Below are 19962 nucleotides of genomic sequence, written 5' to 3' on the forward strand. Positions count from 1 at the left end.
ATGGAGTGAGCATTTGAATTACCGTGTTTGTTTTACTTTTACCATGTTGTTTTGCTTTATTGTGAGATGTCTTGATATCGGACAAAGGGCATCTGGAGAGTTTTGAATGCCCTCCTGAAACATGAGTTTTCCAAATTCCCGAGTTGAGAGATCCCCATTTTACTTTTTTGTCATTCATTTTTATTTTATTTTCCATATATATATTAATCCTCATTTGCATTATATAATTAAAATAAATACTGTCAACCATGTATATCATATATTTTTAGTTATATCATAATTCTTATTATTTTTTAGCAATAAATTTAAATTTAAATTAATATTTATTTTATAAAAAATCTTAAATTATGATATATTATTTTATCGAGAAAAATAACATACAAATAATATAAGATGTATTAATTCTAAAAGAAATTCAAAATGATAAAAGCAAATATGTTATATAAGTTCGAATTATATCAAATTAATTATAAAGTAATAAATAGTCGTAAGGGCATTCTTGAAATTTTATGTAAATTTAAGACATTATCGAGTAGAAATCCTACGAAATAAACACAGTTATCAAAATATTTTTAGATATTTGCAAAAATATTTCTACAAAACAAACATAGTAATCTAAAGATGTTAGACATCTATAATTTTTAATACATATAATTTCGGGAATCTAAGATTTCGGTTTTCTACCTTCCCAAAAAACAAACGGCCCTCAAGGTTTGAACGAATATGCAATTTTAGATTCATCAAGCTTCTTAGATGAATGGGTATTTTATGAAGCTTCTTAGATGAATGGGTATTTTATGAAGCTTCATTTAAGCTGAATTGAGCTGTTTGAGTGGTCTTCTCGATCACTTATTTTCTCTCTAATTGAGGCTACACCATTCGGGTATCAAATATGTTGTTTGTATACTGAAATTAAGCATTAGGATTCGTTGAGATATTGATTGTTTTAGTTGTGCTTCAAGCGAAATCCATCTTATGCCAGTCTTGACTTTCTCAATTTTGTTGCTTATTTTCAACACTCACTGCTCATTGACTTGATTTTAAAAGCCCTTCTTTTTCTCAACTATAAGGTCTAATATGCTCTATATGGATAATCTTTGACGACTGTGACCATTTAGATTCTGAACTTCTTATAAACAACTTAATTTATAGTTGAAAAGAATGTTGGATCAGACTTATCATACCATAACTTTGATCCAGACTTGGTCCATGGCCTTAATTATTTTGATTTATTTTTTCAATATCAATGGAGAAACATGCCATTATGAAAAGGAAACAAATTGCAACTGACAATTGGTAAAAGTTTCCAAGCTTCACTTATTATATAGAAGTATTATTCTCAACCAAAATTCATTGTAGGAAGATTCTGTACCTTTACTCCTTTGAATATTCAATGACATTTAAGGTTCCTTGTGAAAATATGGAAAAATACATAACTCTGCTCAAACTTCTCAATGACATTATAGCAGCAAGTATGCTACATACAATAGTTTACATCTACTTTGTACTGGGATGTTTCTTTTTCAATGGTTATTTTGAACTTTTAATGCGAGCCTCTGAAGTAGGGGATGCAGTAAAATGGCGGAGGAAATTCACTCAAATGCCAGCCTTTGTGTGCTAACTAATGAAGCATACCGACCTTTCTGAGCCAGTAGTTCCAAATGAGTTCCCAGCTCTACAATTTTTCCATCAGAACAAAATGCAATTTGATGAGCATTTTGAACTGTACTCAATCGATGTGCGATCACCAATGTTGTCCTTCCCTTCATTAGATGGTTTAGCGCGTCCTGGACCAGTCGCTCACTAACTGCATCTAGTGCACTGGTCGCCTACAAAAAAAAAAAAAAAAAAAAAAAACAGCATCATAATTCATGACTAGGATGACCCTGAATTCCTGGGTCGAGTAGGCGTTGACACAACAGGTCCCTTCTCTAGTAACACTGTAACAAAGCAGAAAGAAGAATGCAAGCTGACATAGGGGACATGATCCATACAAACTTACCTCATCAAGTATAAGGATTGGAGCATTCTTAAGCAAAGCTCTTGCAATTGCAATTCTCTACAAATGGCAAGTTAAATGTCAGTCTCTCTCTCTCTCTCTCTCTTCTCCAACAAACATAAATTTCTTGTGATGTCTTTGTCACAATACCTGTCGCTGGCCACCGCTAAGAAGGCCTCCGCGTTCACCGACTGGTGTGTCATAGCCCTTCCAGAATAATACTATTTCAATAGCAACGAAGGAACTGACAAAACGAAATATAAACATTCAATAAGATGGCAAACCTGAGGAAGTGAAATAATGAAGTCATGAGCGTTTGCTGCTTTGGCTGCCTTTATAACTTCATCCTTTGTTACATTATCATCTGGAAGTCCATATGCAATATTCTCTCCGACCGACACCGAAAAAAGAACGGGTTCCTAAATCATCATCTTATTAGTTTTTTCGTTCTCTTTTCTCCATTTCCTCATCTTTTATTTAGAAGAAAACTAATGAATACTAGGACAATGTTTAGCCCCTACTTGTATGCAATTATAATATTAGTGTTGAATGTTCAATCTTTAGACTCAAGGTAAGTAGTATGGTAATGTTCATTGTGAGTTTGGGTAGATCAAGATATTACTTGATTCACTATTGAAACAGCTCGAGCCCATTCGCTCTTATCAAATGCTCGAATATCTTCACCAGAAACTTTTATCTGCCCTTGCTTTGGCTGTAAAATAAGCATATCATTAAATCATTAACCAATCTATATATTACTGAAGTTTGTTGATATAAAAGGAAAGTTTTACCTCATAAAAACGTGCCAACAGCTGCACTATCGTACTCTTTCCTGCTCCACTAGGGCCCACTAGTGCCGTTACGGTTCCACATTTAAGGGTTAAATTCAAACCGCTAAGAATGTCAACGTCAGGTCTCAAAGGATAAGAAAAGCACACATCTGCAAGACAAAAAAATGAGTACACATTGGCACATTAATTGATTTCTCAAAATGCCAAAACGAGCACAACTCAACTGACATACAATATTTGTTAGCGATCAAGAATGGTTCGAATCCCCCCACACCTATTGTACTAAAAAAAAATTATTTCTCAAAATAATTGACGTATAGAAAACAAGTTTCTAATTTCAAAGTGAGCACAACCAAGAACAACTCAGAATATTAGTATATGTTTCCTTGGAAACGGAGAAAGCATGGAAATGGGATTTAGAAAAGAGATTGTTTATTACAATATGTGGGTGTCTAAAAGGTGTCTATGCACATCTCAACTAATCTCAAGGACAATCTTCCACTTTTCGGTTATCAAAGAAATTTAACTTTAAAAAACGATGAATTAAAATAGTGTTGAAAAACTTTCACCTAGCAAAGTTTAATTACTTATTAGTTATTACAAATGTCATTGCACAAATATACAATGCACTTTAAGACCCCTCATTATAAACACTTACAAACGCATGGGCAGGAAGGGAATTGTGGAGGATAAAGGGGATTAAGGGGAGAATTTGTTATGGAGTTTGTTAGTTCGTAATTCTCTTATTTCTCATCTGTGCTTCTTCCTTGGAGGTATATAAATAATATAACCAGAGCTGAGCTCTATTCCTTGGAAGTGTGTTGTGTATTGTTGGGAATTTACTGTTTGCAGATGTACGGATTCCTAGCAAATTGGTATTAGAGCAAATCAATCATGGGAAAGACGAGATCAGAGAAGAAATGGGAGATGGAGGAGAAAGTTGAAGGCCACACGAGGAGTATCGTTGAACTTTGGGAAGGTATGAACGAAATGAAGAAGACCTTGGAGAAAATAATGGTGACGTTTCAATACCTGGTGGAAACACGAGAGAAAGAAACATTGGCCATCACGACAGGATCTTAAAAGGCGAAGATACCTAAAGAGGGAGAGGAAGGCGAGAGCTCCCAGACACAGACAAATGGTGGGATAGTTGATCGTAGTAAGTATAAGCGATTAGAGATGCCAACGTTCTTAGGTGAGCATCCGGACTCCTGGGTCTATAGAGCGGACCATTTCTTCGAGATCCATGACCTAACTGATGAAGAGAAGATCAAGGTAGCAGTCATCGCACTCTCTTCAAATGTCGTTGATTGGTTTAGGTGGGCTCATAACCGGAGACTAATTCAGACGTGGGATGAATTGAAGCGACGAATGTTTGAGCAATTTCACCTTACTCAAGAAGGTACTCTCCTATCTCGTTTGTTACGAATCAAACACGAAGGAGCATATGAAGATTACCGGAAGAAGTTTGAGATGTACGTGGCCCCTATACTAGAGACGCCAAGAAGGTGCTCGAGGAGTCATTTCTCAATGGGTTAGCGTCGAACATCAAAGCTGAAGTCATCAATCGTTGATCAATGTTGGATCCCCCTTTAACACATTGCGTATAACTCCAAAAACCAGAAAGACTTAGAGCTTTGCTGCTGCTGCAAGAAGAACACAAAGGGAAAATATCCATCTCCATCGTTGATCAAGAGGTGAAGGAGACCTAGCTCGGGAGAGAACTCTCCTCCATTTCTTCCACAATTTGGTTGTACACACATTTAAATTAAGTCAAAGAAGACAAGAGACTGTACTCTGTGGCTTGGTTCTTTTATTTTCATCTCAATTCCATTCTCTTCATCCCATTCGATTAAGTATTGACATTGTAAAGACAATGTTGTTCTTTATGAAATCACATATTTGTTCAACTACACTTTGCTACTGTTTACTTCTCGCTGTATGTTAGACGCATCCATGACTTCATGCAAGTTCAATCTCTAAACGCTTAAGCCAATATAATTACTTGGTTAAAGTTATTCTAGCTTGAATTATTCGAGAGAATAAGCAAGCAAGCACTAAGTCAAAACACTTGGTATATCTAGAGACAGAGACATTAATGTTTCATTGCTTTCTGTGATTAACTCATGCATCCTAGAGATAGGAATTTATGTAGCATTCACATTGAGAAGTGCCGAATAAAAGCTAAGCAGAAACCCAACGCATCTATACATATTTGGATTATAAGCAAGCAAAGTTCATTTCCATCCACACCACATTCTCGTGTACATCTCACTTAGATCAACGCATACCATTTTTACATGAACCCCTGTCTTCCACTTGACGTTTTGCATCTTCTTGTACACATGCAGTATACTTAGTGTAAATAAAACTCATCCAGCACTTATTTAGGATCCTCCTACATTAGCTACAACATAAACCCTGTGTTAGTTCTGATCTAAATCCCTGAGTTCAACCCTGGACTTACCAGAAACCTGAATTAGATTTATACTTGGATCCAATTCAGGAAAACTTGAACGCATTAGGAGGAGTGTAATGCATCATCCAAAATCGTTACTTAGAAAGATAACACATCATTCATACTCTCACTTGCACCCTATTTTCCACTTCCTCACACAATACACTTCTAGTTCGCATCACGAGGAACACAAACAAGTTTTTGGCACCATTGCCGAGGATTTAGCAACAAGGCTAACCAGAATTCTACTTGTATCTTTTGTAAAAAACTTGCAGCTGAGGGAGTATTACAAACTAAGCCGAAGCTTGTAAACGTTTTATGAGCGGGGAAAACACTCCTGAGCTCCTATACGACCCCAAAGTTGAAAGGACCTTTAGACAAAGAAACCGATCTAATCGTCGTCGAAGGTTAAGACAACAACTCAGACAACAACAACAAAGACAACAACAAATGGTGGATGATCAACTAAACCAGAACTTAGCTCAGTAATTAGCCGACGCTGCCGCAAATCCAATCCTGATGGCGAACAATAGTACGCGTCTAATGCAGGAGTATGCGTCACCTGTGCTGTATGACTTCTCACCAGGGATCATATACCCGACGCCAGATGGAACAAGATTTGAGATGAAGTCTGTAATGCTCCAGATCTTCAAACTGCAGGTTAGTTTGGAGGTACCTGTGGTGAAGATCCTCATGCCCACATGAAACGCTTCCTAGAAACATGTAACTCATTTGTGATTCTTGGAATCACTCTGGAAGCCATCAAACTCTCTTTGTTCCCCTATTCTCTCCCAATAATGCAAAGCAATGGGCAAGTTCCTTGGAACCTGGCGAAATAACGACTTGGGAAAAGTTAGTGGAAAAATTCATGCAGAAATATTTTCCACCCACCACTAATGCAAGGAGGCGGAGGGAAATAATGAATTTTGAGCAAGAAGGATTTGAAACTTTAGAGTGCCGCATGGGAGCGCTTCAAGGGACTGGTCAAGAACTGTCCCAATCAGGGATTATCTTTAACTGTCCAGATGGAAACCTTTTGTTGATGATTGAACAGAGCATCTCAAATGACAGTCGACGCAGCCGCAGCTGGCGGTATCATGGATATATCTTACAATGAAGCTAAGGAAATACTAGACCGCGTCGCCAAACACAACATGGAATGGATAGATGATACTTATGACACAAGAACAAATAGTAGGAGATGTTCTCAGAATGTAAACTCTGTTGATTCTAACGCAATAGCCACACTGTCTGCACAAGTGGTTACCATGACAAACAGTTTGCAAAATATATCACTGGGTAACGCAACAAACACACAAAAGGTAAATCATGTGGACGCATTTGTACAACCCATGGTTAGCTGTGTGGGCTATGGAAAACCTCATTCCTATACTGACTGCCCACAGAATCCACAGTTAGTCTGCTTTATTAAAAACAACCCATTCTCGAACTCTTAAAATCCTGGATGGAGGGACTATCCAAATTTTTATTGGGGAGGTCACCAGCCAGGAGTAAACTAGTAGTAGAGGCAAGGACGGCCTGAATTCCAGCCATCACAGCAGCCTCACCAACAATCCTTCAATAGAGGTGGTCATGCATCGAGTTCAGCTTCTCCGCTTGAAAATCCCTTAAAGGAATACATCGCCCAAAATGATGCATTGTTAAAAAGCCAAGCATCATCCATTAGAAATCTGGATATATAAGTGGGGCAAATCGCTAGTGAGCTAAAGAATCGGCCGCTAAGAGTCATGTCCAACAATACAGAAACCCCGGGAATAATAACGGAAAAGAACAATGTCATCCGGTGACATTACGAAGCGGCAGACCTCTTGTGGAAAGAACAATGAACCCAAGAAACAACAATTCTTCATCAACTGAGCACACAACACACCCAAAGGCATTTGAAGATCAAGAAGAACGAACGCCTAAATCTACAAGTCATTCCAACTCGAGCACGTCTAACGCAGGAGCACCTGTGGTGCAGCTGAAAGCACCATTTCCCAGACGCTTGCTGAAGAAGAATGATGAGCAATAGTTCAAGCGTTTCCTTGAACTTCTAAAGCAACGACACATTAACATCCTACTTATAGAAGTCTTGGAACAAATGCACAAGTATGTAAAATTTCTTGAGGATATTCTGACGAAGAAGAGAAGAGTTAGTGAGACAGAAGTAATTGCTCTAACGCAGGAATGCAATGCGTTAGTCAGCAACAACTTACCCAAGAAGCAGAAGGATCCGGGAAGCTTCATAATCCCTTGCTCAATTGGAGGGTTAGATGTAGGACATGTGTTGTGCGACCTGGGAGCCAGCATCAACCTCATGCCCCTCTCAATTTTCAAGAAATTAGGAATTGGTGAAGCGCAACCCACTTCTATAATGCTTCAACTCGCTGACAGGACAATCACATACCCGGAAGGAAAGATTGAAAATGTTTTGGTGAAAGTTGACGAGTTCATATTCCAAGCAGATTTCATTATCCTTGATTATGAAGTAGACAGGGATGTGCTAATCATTCTTGGATGCCCCTTCCTTGCCACTAGGAAAGTGCTAATAGACGTGCATTAGGGAGAACTAACCATGCGCATAGATAACCAAGAAATGAAATTTAATGTGTTAAGCGCATTAAAATTTCCGGATGATGAACAATGTCAACTTAGCAACTCAATAAAATTGCCTGAAGAGGAAGAAGTAGACCAAGTTTACGAGGTCCTTGCGTTGGGAGAAACCATGAAGAAATTCGAGCTGCTAAGTTTGAGTGAGCGGTAGACTAAGCCAGCGCATCCATCATTGGAAGAACCACCAGAACAGGAATTCAAACCTCTACTTGACCATCTTAAACATGCTTTTCTTGGATTGAATAACACTTTACCTGTGATTATTTCAGCTAATCTCTCTGAGCTTAATGAATGTTCTCTTTTGCAGATATTACAAAGACACATGCGAGCAATAGGATGGACACTAGCTGACATCCGTGGCATCAGTCCATCGAACTGCATGCATAAGATTAGGCTGTAAAAGGGGAAAACTGAATCGATTGAGCCTCAACGCAGGCTAAATCCCATAATGAAAGAAGTGGTGAAGAAAGAGATCATTAAGTGGCTGGACGCAGGAGTAATATATCCTATCTCTGATAGCAGCTGGGTGAGCCCAGTCCAATGCATCCCTAAAAAGGGAGGCACTACAGTGATAGTTAACAGCAACAATGAACTCATTCCTTCGAGAACTGTCACAAGCTGGCACATTTGCATGGATTATAGGAAGCTCAATGCAGCAACCAAGAAGGACCACTTCCCTCTCCCCTTCATCGACCAGATGCTTAACCGATTAGCCGGAAAGGACTTCTACTATTTTCTAGATGGATACTCTGGATACAATCAAATTCTTATTGATCCTGAAGATCAAGAGAAAGCAATGTTCACATGCCCATTTGGAACATTTACGTTCAGACACATGCCCTTCAGATTGTGCAACGCACCAGGGACGTTCCAGAGATGCATGATGACAATTTTTTCAGACTTTCTTGAACAGACCGTTGAAGTTTTTATGGATGACTTCTCAGTTTTTGGAGACTCGTTTCAATCTTGCCCAGACAACCTAGAGGTCGTCCTTACGCGATGCAAGGAAACAAATCTTGTGCTAAACTGGAAAAAATGTCACTTCATGGTGACTGAAGGTGATGTTTTGGGTCACAAGGTGTCCAAGGCTGGACTGGAAGTCGATGAAGCCAAAATTGATGTCATAACCAAACTTCCCCCGCCTATAAATGTTAAAGCGTTACGAAGTTTATTCGAGAGAATAAGCAAGCAAGCATTAAGTCAAAATGCTTGGTATATTTAGAGATAAAGGCACTAGTGTTTCATTACTTTCTGTGATTAACGCATGCATCCTAGAGATAGGAATTTATGTGGCATTCGCATTGAGAAGTGCTGAATAAAAACTAAGCAGAAACCCAACGCATCTATACATACTTGGATTATAAGCAAGCAAAGTTCATTTCCATCCACACCACATTCTCGCACGTGTACATCTCACTTAGATCAACGCATACCACTTTCACTGAACACCATTTTTACATGAACCCCTGTCTTCTACTTGACCTTTTGCATCTTCTTGTACGCATGCAATAACTTAGTGTAAATAAAATTCATCCAGCACTTACTTAGGATCCTTCTACATTGGCTACAACGCAAACCCTGCTTTAGTTCTGATCTAAATCCCTGAGTTCGACCCTGGACTTATCAGAAACCTGAATTAGATTTATACTCGGATCCGATTCAGGAAAACTTGAACGCATTAGGAGGAGTGTAACGCATCCCTACACGCATCATCCAAAATCGTTACTTAGAAAGATAACGCATCATTCATACTCTCACTTGCACCCTATTTTCCACTTCCTCACACAATACACTCCTAGTTCGCATCACAAGGAACACGAACAGATACTCATAATAAGCACCTAGGAATGGTGATGAATGTTTTGCGAGAAAATCAATTGTACGTCAATCGGAAGAAATTTCGCTTTGGCCAACGGAGGATTCAATACTTAAGACATCGAGTGTAGAAGCAGATGGAGAGAAGATACAAGCTATGTTGCAATGGCCGACTCCAAAGAATATAACAGAATTAAGAGGATTTTTGGGCCTCACCAGATATTACTGGAGATTTGTGAAAGATTATGGGACTGTGGACCCGCTGACGAGATTATTGCAAAATGATTCCTTTAAATGGATGGAAGAAGCCACAAGGGCCTTCGAGACACTCAAGCAAGCTATGGTGACATTACCAATATTAGCTCTCCCAAATTTTGAACTGCCTTTCACTATAGAGACAGACGCCTCAGGTATGGGACTGGGTGTGGTACTTATGCAAGAACAGTGACCCATCGCCTCCTTTAACCAAGCCTTACCAACACGTGCACAAGGAAAATCCATTTATGAGCAGGAATTGATTGCAGTGGTATTATCAGTCCAAAAATGGAGGCCATATTTATTGGGGTGCAAGTTCACCATGTTCTCTGATCAAAAGGCCCTCAAATTTTTATTGGAACAAAGAGAGATTCGACCACCGTATCAAAGGTGGCTAACCAAATTATTAGGATATGATTTCGAGATCATCTATCAACTAAGGCTGAATAATAAGGCAGTGGATGCTCTTTCTCGTATGCCAACACCCGTAGAGTTGATGACTTTGGTAGCACCCCCTCTAATTGATGTGCAGGTTATACAGTAGGAAGTTATGGCGGATGAGGGCCTACAAGAAATTCGAAAAAAACTGGAAGATTGAGTGTCAAGAAATTTTCAATCTCACAAGTCGTTTTGTTCTACAAAGGAAGGCTAGTATTGTCCAAAAACTCAGTTTATATACCAACCCAAACTCAGTTTATATACCAACCCTATTATCAACCTTTCATGACTCAGTATCAAGGGACACTCGGGCTACTTACATACTTATAAAAGGTTTTCAAGGGAGCTATATTGGAAGGGAATGAAGGAAGATGTCAAGAAGCACGTCTCTGAATGCTTGAATTGTCAGAAGAATAAAAATGAGTCTCTTTGGCCTCCGCTGGTTTTCTCCAACCATTACCAATACCAAACAGAGTATGGGAAGATATTTCTTTGGATTTCATAGAGGGATTGCCTAAATCACATGGGAAGGATTCCTTAATGGTGTTGGTCGATAGGTTAAATAAATATGCTCACTTCATTCCTCTTAGTCACCCGTACACAGAAAAAAAGGTGGCTGAAGTGTTTATTTGGGAAATTGTTCGCCATCATGGGTTTCCAAGATCAATTGTATCAGATAGGGACAAGAAAGTCGTGAGCAGTTTCTGGGTAGAATTATGTATTGTCCATAGTGTGGCATTGAAGAGGAGCACGACTTTCCACCCCCAAACAGATGGACAAACCGAACGAGTCAACCGTTGTGTGGAAACTTACTTTAGATGCTTTTGTAACAAACAACCAAAGCAATGGTATAACTCTATTCCATGGGCTGAATATTGGTATAATACCACATTTCATGCCTCCATTAACTTGACCCCTTGCACGGCTATATTTGGAAGGCTCGTTCCACCCTTGGTTTCTTATGGTGACTGCAAGACAACGAACGATACCTTGGAACAGCAGTTGATAGAGCGAGATAGAGCCTTAGTTGCTTTGAAGAAACATTTGAATTTAGCTCAAGAAAGGATGAAGCATTACGCCAACCAACACCGGAGGGACATTTGGTATGAAGAAGGGGATTTAGTCTTTCTCAAGCTCCAACCATATAGGCAACGTACATTAGCCAGACGACGGTGTGAGAAGTTCGCTCCAAGGTTCTATGGACCATATAAGGTGTTGAAGCGAATTGGAGCAGTGGCTTATCGGTTAGAATTACCAGCTGAAGCAAGGATTCATGATGTTTTCCATGTTTTGCAATTGAAAAGGTGCATTGGCAAGGGAGTGCAAGTGCAGACTCAGCCCTCAGACCTATCTGATGATTTCGAATTACAGTTGAACCCAGAGGAAATTCGAGGCGTTTGCTGGAATGCTGAGATGATGAGAGAAGAATGGTTAGTCAAATGGAAAAATTACCTGGAGAGTGAAGCAACCTGGGAAGGCGTGGAAGGTATGAAGCAACAATTCCACCTTGAGGACAAGGTGACAGGAAAACCGGGGGTATTGTAAGACCCTCAATTATAAATACTTACAAATGCAGGGGCAGAAAGGGAATTACGGAGGATAAAGGGGATTAAGGGGAGAATTTGTTATGGATTTTGTTAGAAGGGTGGGGACCAAGGGGTTATGAAGGGGGGTTTAAGAAGGGGTTACGCAAGGAAGGTGAGAACATCTTTTGGGTGATCAAGTTTTTCTTGGGGAGAGGATTCCAGCCCTCTAGAGAGTGCTGATGAAAGCTCTCAATTTCTTTCTTCTTAATTCTCTTATTTCTCACATGTATTTCTTCCTTTGAGGTATATAAATAATATAACCAGAGCTCAGCTCCTTGGAAGTGTGTTGTGTTGTTGGGAATTTCCTGCTTGCAGGTGTACAGATTTCTAACATGCACTTGATGAAAGATGGAAAAAAAATCAAACATAAAGAGATGGCCCTTCATTATTTCTACATTATTTTTATTTGAGGTCGAAAGCATGAGAAATATTTTAAGACTTTTCAGAGAATACTGGGAACTGCAAGATATTTACCTTCAAGACAAATATCACCAGACCAAGCAAGATTGATAACGTTGCTAGAAGATTGTAGGGCTGTCATGTACTGTGTTTTCACTTGACTATTTTCATCAGTATCGCTGGAGAATAACAACTTATATCTAAATTCTTTATGTTGCATCTCTTTTTCTAACCCATGTGCAAGGGCTTCATCAACCTCTTCATTTAAAACAGAATTAATTCTTTCAACAGCAGCAAAAGTTCGACGGAGATCTCCAAATGAATTTACTAATCCTTGAACCTGAAAGTAATTACATGCGTCAGTAATGAAGAGTGAGATTGTTGAGAAATAGAAACCAAAGAGGAACAAGACTCACAGCAAATGTTAACGTGAAAGTATATCCAATAAAAGAAGCCATGGTTCCAACAGAAAGTTCACCCTGCAAGGAGATAATATGAATAATTAAAGATGGACAAAACAAGGTCCAGAATATTCTTATTATTAGATGAAATGGATCCATATGTATGTGTATATATATATATATATATAGATATGTATTTAAATTCAAATGAAATATAACTAATGTAGAAGGAAACAAAACTTAAATTGACAGAGTGAAGTTACAGACGAATATTTAAAAGTCAACATTACAAAAAGGCATACTATCAAAGTCCAAGAATACAGAGGACCTCATTCCAGAAGGACAACTCATTTCTTATACTTGTAGTTCAAAGGTATTATAATTGCACCACAAACTTTTATTTACAAAAACTAAACCCTCAAGCCTAGAAAAATTTGGACCTTCCATTACCATTAAAATTTTCATTTGAGTAGAATGGGGGTAGAAAGATTTGAACTACAAACCTCGTGGTTACTAACATACTCATATGCCAATTGAGCTTTGTTCGGTTTGGCCCATTAAAAATTTCATTTATGAGAGAAAAAAGTCTCTATGTCTCTAATAAAAATCTCTCTCTCTCAATCACACTTCTCTCTCTAAAAAAATGTACAATTCTCATCTACCACACTACAGTAAAAAAAAGCTATATTTCTCTCTCTAACACAATTCTCTCTCCAAGAAAACCCCAATATTTCACTCTACCAAAAAAATAAATCATTTAGATAAAAGTAGGAAAACTTTGGAAAAGTTACCGCTTTCACTTTGTCTCCTCCAAGCCAATACAATGTCATAAGCGAAACATAAACAGCAACTCTAGTCAAGGATTCATTCAGAGATTTAAAAGTCCCAAGTGATATGCCACTGCTTTCATATGCAATAACCTGCCAAAATCCAAGAATAAATAAATAATTCCAGAGACTAACATTGAACATTTATCTGAAGGCACCTTCACAGTTCATAATAGTATCTTACCTGGCGGCCAAAATTGAACATTTGACGCTTTTCACCACCAAAGGATCTCACCTGTATCAACGTCTTTGTATCTCAACAAAAGCACTTGAAAGAATTGTATGGGACTGGTATATCAAAATTAGTGAGATAATACATGCAGCAAAGTATTTTGAACTCACCGTACGAATTGCAGAGAACGTCTCAGTCGCACAATCAGCCATGGATGCTTGGGCTAACCCATGAGCTTTAAATACAGGAATAGTTGATCGCTTGTATACCGCTTCAGAGAAATGAAAGTTAGCATTTCAATTTGAGAAAACACAAGACATGAAAATTGGTGTGGCCTATAGCTTTCTGTTATAAGTGTAACTTGCTTCTCCTTTATGTTTTCCTGATACAGTGGCTATCTTGTTGGATGCCTAAGTAGAACATGTTTGTTAATTACGTGTAGTCAGTTGGCTGCTTTTGTTAAAGCCATCTGACCTTAACCTATACCTAAAGAGGAAAATGGCTTGTATTTAAAACAGGTTCCAATTGGATTCAAGAAATAACGAAAGACCACAACAGAAGACTAAGAGAACACACTTTCTCAAATCTGTACGACCCTTAGAAAGAGGACTCAATTTATAACACCTTTATATTCCCTGAAAGCATCATGTAGAAGCAGTTACAGAATTGTAATGTAATTTGGACAAAAACATACAATCAGACTAGAGTGCGAGGCTTCATTGACTAAGGATTCATCAAGGATAAAAATGTGTTCCAAGAAAGAAGAAAGGAAGAGGAAGAGTTTTATTCTATATGAACACACTAAAAGAAAATAGCAAGAGCCTCAGAAGAAGCTAGCTGAACTGACAAACTTACCCACTGAAACAGATACCGTGAGCATCAGCAGGCCAAGAATAGGTGCCAGCTGAGGGGACAATGTAAATAATATACATATTGTTCCAATCACCTGTAGGAATACATGAGCACAAGATCCAACTATCATTAGTGGAGATTGAAATGAAAATTAAAATTATGTAACTTTGTTAAAGGTTCACAGCATAGGAAATTATGTTTGCCCACGTACTAAGCAACTAGAAACCTTAGTCATATTTTTCAACAACATAGTTACACGGAAGATCGAAAATAAACAAAAGATTGGACACAAAATCTAAGAACATAAAAAAACCATGAGAAAAACAAGTTCAGATAAGAACATTACATATCAATCAGCAACAGCAAAACAAATGTATATGCCAAATACAGGCAACACAAAGCTCACTTGTACTTGGTGAAGAGTTGCTTGCCTCTGAGAATGCTCTGAATCCACGATCCCTTGAGACATTCTCACTCACCACATCCTTAAGAGATCCCAAATCAGAAGTTAACAATCCGGTAATTTCACCGACCTTAAAAAGAAAAAGTCCAAGTCAATTCAATTGAAATATTTGACTAAGAAATATCGAATCGAGATAAATATATGGAAAAGGAAGAGTTTATTTAGTCACTATTTCTAGGGAGTTTGAATACAAATGACAAGATGTAACAACCCAAATTTGTACGCATACTACAGGAAATTAAATGTCAAATGTTAAGCAGGACGAAATTTTATTTAAAGGGGTGGTAAATGTAATACCCTAACCCTAAATTAGAAAGCAGAAAAACAAATAAAATATATAATTAAGAATGAAAAATATATAAACTTAATAGGAAAATCGGGTGAAAATTTAGAATTGGAAAAAAACAAGAAATTTATTAATTATCCAAAAATAATGAATAAGGGGGCAAAATCAGGGAGGATTAATTAGAAGTTTGACGCTAGCTAATTCAAGAGACAACGGGCAGTAGATAACTTTTTGTTTGGGCACTGCTCATTGGAAGAATTGGAGGTGAATTAATTGCCCATATACTCTTAAAATTTGAAATAGTTAAAAAGGGGAAGTGGAATCCACAAGCAGTGAAGGCAACCCACGCACGAAAACTAGCGAGATTGGAGAGAGCGAGAGTGGAGAGAGCGAGATTCTCAGCAAGACGGGGGGAGAGAGCGGGAGCCACGAGAGCCAAACCAACGAGAGCGAGAGTCACAGGGGCCAAACCAGCAAGAAAGTTGGAGAGAGCGAGATTCTGAGAACAGAAAGAGTGAGATTTGGACAGAGGCGTGGATTATGCGTTGAATTTGGCCACGATCTTATAGATTTATACATGGAGAACCCTAAAATGGAATACAAACAAAGGTGGATGACGTAAGGACAAACGTTAGCCAAAATTAGGTGTCTTATTAAGAGAAATTCTTAAACCTAAGTAATTTTAAAGAAGCCATGTGTAGGATGAGTTGTCACACAAAGAAGAGCTGGAAACGGCTATAAATAGGAGGCTTTAGGCTGGAAGTTAAACGAATTCTCAAACAAAACTCAGTAGTAAAAATCGTGTGAAAATGGTGAAATAATTCTGTTAGTTAGAAGGAGGAAACGCAAGGGAAGTGCTGCCCAAATTTCCTTCTAATTTAAGAGGGAAAACTCTACTGATTAAACCATAAGGAATAACTAGGATCGCAGTCAAGGTAAGTAGTTTATCTCACTCTCTCTTTAAGTGTTTCATGGTAGTGTACCTTTAATATGTTGCATAATTATGTTATTGTTATGTTGCATTACATGTTTAAAATATGTTTATCGACAAGGGACCTCATGCATTATGTTTGTTCATAAGATTAAAGTTTAATTAGATAAAGGTTATGTTTCTAGGGCTAGCAGGGCATGTATGGTTGCACCCCTCTAGACCCAATTCTATGTCAAGTTTATGCTAGGGACTAACAGGGTATGTATGGTTGCACCCCTCTAGTCCAATCTTACGTTTATGTTAATGGTTGATGTTGGATGCGACTCTGACCCTACGGATTGCATGACCCGTTAATCATCAGATGGGTTAGTTTCCGCCTAAGTCCTCATCTTCCTATCAGGGCGGAGAAATTTATGTTAGAAGCATAACCGACCACCACATGTTATTATATATTTCAGTCCCAATCATACGTTTTCAGGACATGTTGCATGTGATTGTGCATTTGGTCACTACCCAATGTGAGAACTACTTACTGGGTATATTATATACTCATCCTATTTTTACAGACTTTGTAGGTAAGGACACAGCGTAGGTGGCAGAACTGGACGTCGCTCAAATGGCCAACCATCAAATTCACTATTATAGGCATATGCATTTTTGTATCACTACGCTAATGTTTTATGGATCCTGGTGTTTTGTAAAATAAACTTTTTATATAGTTTTCTACCTAAATTAATAAAATCTTAGATATGTTCTTTTGAGATTTTTGCCAAAACTCATCTCATAATAGAAATGTCTAAGTATGCATGTCGTAGTGGTCGGACCATAATATGTAAGGATCCGGTTGTTACACAAGATCCAAGCTAGAAATCCTTAATGGTCTTTCCACCCTAATTGGTGCAGTCTCTACAAGAACAATAGAGAACAACATGCAGAACGTCTTTTCCTTTGTAATCTTTTTATTGCCAAGATTTAGCATAAGCTACTTCCAGCATCTATAATTTGAAAGTTTCTTTTCTAAGGACTTGACCAAGTATGGTTATCATCCTTCGTAAGCAAACCAAAAATTTTGTACCTCAATGTAAGTAGGGAAGCCTTATGGATTATCTGGTCGAAAAGAAATGAAACCATCATCTCAGAGGTTGAGAAATTTCTTCATGATGTTTGGGATAATTATATTTCTATGGAATTATCATGCAACATAATTGGGGAATGGGGAGTCTCTCAATAACAGATGAGGTGACCACTAACTTTTAGTTATGCACCTAGTCCTGTCTCACGGTTCATATCTCTACAATGATATGATGTCAACTCAGTTGCTCTTGATTCTATCTCAAACATCTTATTCCAATGTGGAGTCATTCCTAATATATCAGAAATCTTCTCGGTTCCAACTGATGTAGGAATAAGGATGGTCACTTCCCCAAGAAGGAATTGGAGAAGAGGCGCCTGAATAAGGGGGAGAAAGGATTGGGGGAAGAGGGCAAAGAAGCAGCAGTTCTGTGTAAGGGGTGGATATGGGGGAGAGAGGATGCAGACTGGGATTCAATTGGTATGATCATTTTGTTATAGCCATTGTCCACTAAATCTGACTATACACAATTAAACCAGTAGGATATCGAGTTATCACAGTGCCTAAAGAGCCAGTATTTTTACATTTTTATTTTATTTTCTATTTTTTTACATTAGAAGATTATGAATAAGTGGTTCAATATACATACCTTGTATCTGTCAAAGAATTCCACCTGAGAAGGAAAGGGGAGAATGTAAATAAGAAGGCCAACAATTTTACATAATTACTTGGCGTGGCAAAGCTGTGATAGAACATGCAACGTAAAAACTGTCAAGTTCAATAGCATGAGATATTGAAAATAAAACTAAGAAACATTCCAACACTGTAATCCGCAACAGTTTTTTTAAAAATAATTAAAAAAAAAAAAAAAAAAAAAAACCTTCTGAATCAGCAACCTTCCAAAAATCTGGGCTCTTAATCTTGACATAACCTTCTCCCACATGAAATTCATGTTGGTGACAAATAAAACCGTCAATATTGGCTCCAATGCATATAGAATTCCAACTGTACTTAGAAGCCTCCACAGAGATCCAGGTTTTGCACCTATAATTACCTCAAAAAATCTACCTACAAAATTAAGCCATGAAACTTTGAGGATTAGAAGACTATGTAATTGAAGCATTCATGCCATTTAGAACGTCGTGTGTATTTGAAGACCATGGGAAGATTTCCGTACCACGGTAGTAGGGAAAAATTGGACTTTTACTCATTAATGGTCATATTAGCATAATTTTAGAATGATTTGGGGTGCATGAAATAAAATATTAAACAATTTAATGGTGGGTCAATTTCTTTTTCTTTTCTAGGAATGATGGGTCAAATTATGAAGGAAAGAAGTTGGTACTACGACATTACTAGGTATTTTTCCAACTAACTAAAGACATTCTAGAATACTTTTCTTTTTTTGAAATTTTATTTTAAGGTGCTATCTTTTGAAGTAGAGATTTAGATATTTTGTTTTCAAATTTGGGTGTTCTTTTTTATCAGCTTGATTATCTGGCTATATTTGTGATTGGGTTATTTGACATGGTTCAATTATTTATTATTATTTTAAAAAGTTTCACATGGTTCAATAAAACAGAGTATGATCTAAGAGTTGATGCACAGTATTAATTGCAACATTTACTAACTTAGAGTTGAAATTGACTAAAAATCCAATAATCCCAAAAGCAAAGAAGAATTAAGAAAACAGCATAACATCATACCAGAGAAAAAGGGCATTGAGAGAGTACAAGTAGTGCAGCAAAGAAGAGTAAGCAAAGAGACCAGAAGCCGTAGCTTATGCTTGGTCAAAAGCCTCAAGAATAGGTCCCAATTTAAGACCCCAACAACCCGAACCTGGGAATCGGAGGCGTCGTCCACCTTGGGATCGGACTCGCTGACATTAGGGTCCGACGCAGGGCCCGTGACATAGGCGAAAGTAGAACTGCTACTAGTCTTGCTCTTGATCTGACCATTAAAGGCCTTGAGAGCTGGTAGAGTCGAAAATGGCGCGAAGGAAATTGATGGACGAAGCAGGGAGAGAGAGAAATTGGGAAGTTTGGGAGTGTGGTTGGGGAAGTGAGAAGGCTTAAGAGTGAAAGGGAGAGAGAGAATTGGAGAAGAAGACATGGAAGAAAATAGAGGTTGCTGAAAGAGATAGAGAAGCTGAATATTGGGTTTTCTGGTGGAGATTTAAAACTGATAGGCATTGGCCTGAGCTAGGAGGAAGAAAGCATGGAGTTGGCCATGTCAGTGAATTTTTGTTTTGTTCGTTGTTAGAAAAAAATTTCCAAAGTGAGTTTAGGTGAATGTTGTCAAATATTTGATCTTTCATTCTTGTTATACCTAAAAAAAAAAAGAAAAATTTTCTCTTACATTCATGCTATAAATTTATTTTTATAAATAAATATTAGACCTTGCATTAATGTCAATTAATTTTACTATATTTTTTTAAGTATGTTGATACGATACACAATAATACTATAAATTTTTTACATTTCTTCTCTTCATATTGGCATAGTGGCAATAACTATTTTTTTTTTCATTTATAAATATGGGAAATGAAAAATCAAATTTCTAACTACAAGGTAGCAATCCGGACTATCCAACCCAAATTAT

General features: G+C 37.8%; 1 protein-coding gene across 2 annotated transcripts; it reads right to left on the reverse strand.

The window, feature by feature from the left end:
• Positions 1 to 1293: 1293 nt before the first annotated feature.
• Positions 1294 to 19635, reverse strand: ABCB28 (non-intrinsic ABC protein 8). Of its 2 annotated transcripts, none has more exons than XM_039018731.2 (16): positions 19068 to 19635; positions 18242 to 18429; positions 18011 to 18034; positions 15041 to 15142; positions 14613 to 14703; positions 13928 to 14028; positions 13770 to 13820; positions 13550 to 13678; positions 12774 to 12836; positions 12433 to 12697; positions 2791 to 2939; positions 2622 to 2711; positions 2284 to 2418; positions 2150 to 2206; positions 2003 to 2059; positions 1294 to 1829 (listed from the first exon to the last, which is right to left on the reverse strand). In XM_039018731.2, the coding sequence occupies exons 1-16, from the start codon at positions 19471 to 19473 to the stop codon at positions 1593 to 1595; spliced, it is 2145 nt and encodes a 714-aa protein (XP_038874659.1). In that variant the 5' UTR covers positions 19474 to 19635; the 3' UTR covers positions 1294 to 1592. The 2 variants fall into 2 exon arrangements, with proteins under 2 accessions (XP_038874659.1, XP_038874660.1); XM_039018732.2 differs by having other exon boundaries at positions 18242 to 18425; positions 19068 to 19578.
• Positions 19636 to 19962: the final 327 nt, after the last annotated feature.

This window comes from Benincasa hispida, chromosome 12 (genome assembly GCF_027475165.1).
Source record: "Benincasa hispida cultivar pf3 chromosome 12, pf3_genome.v1.1, whole genome shotgun sequence".
Classification (NCBI taxonomy): Eukaryota; Viridiplantae; Streptophyta; class Magnoliopsida; order Cucurbitales; family Cucurbitaceae; genus Benincasa; species Benincasa hispida.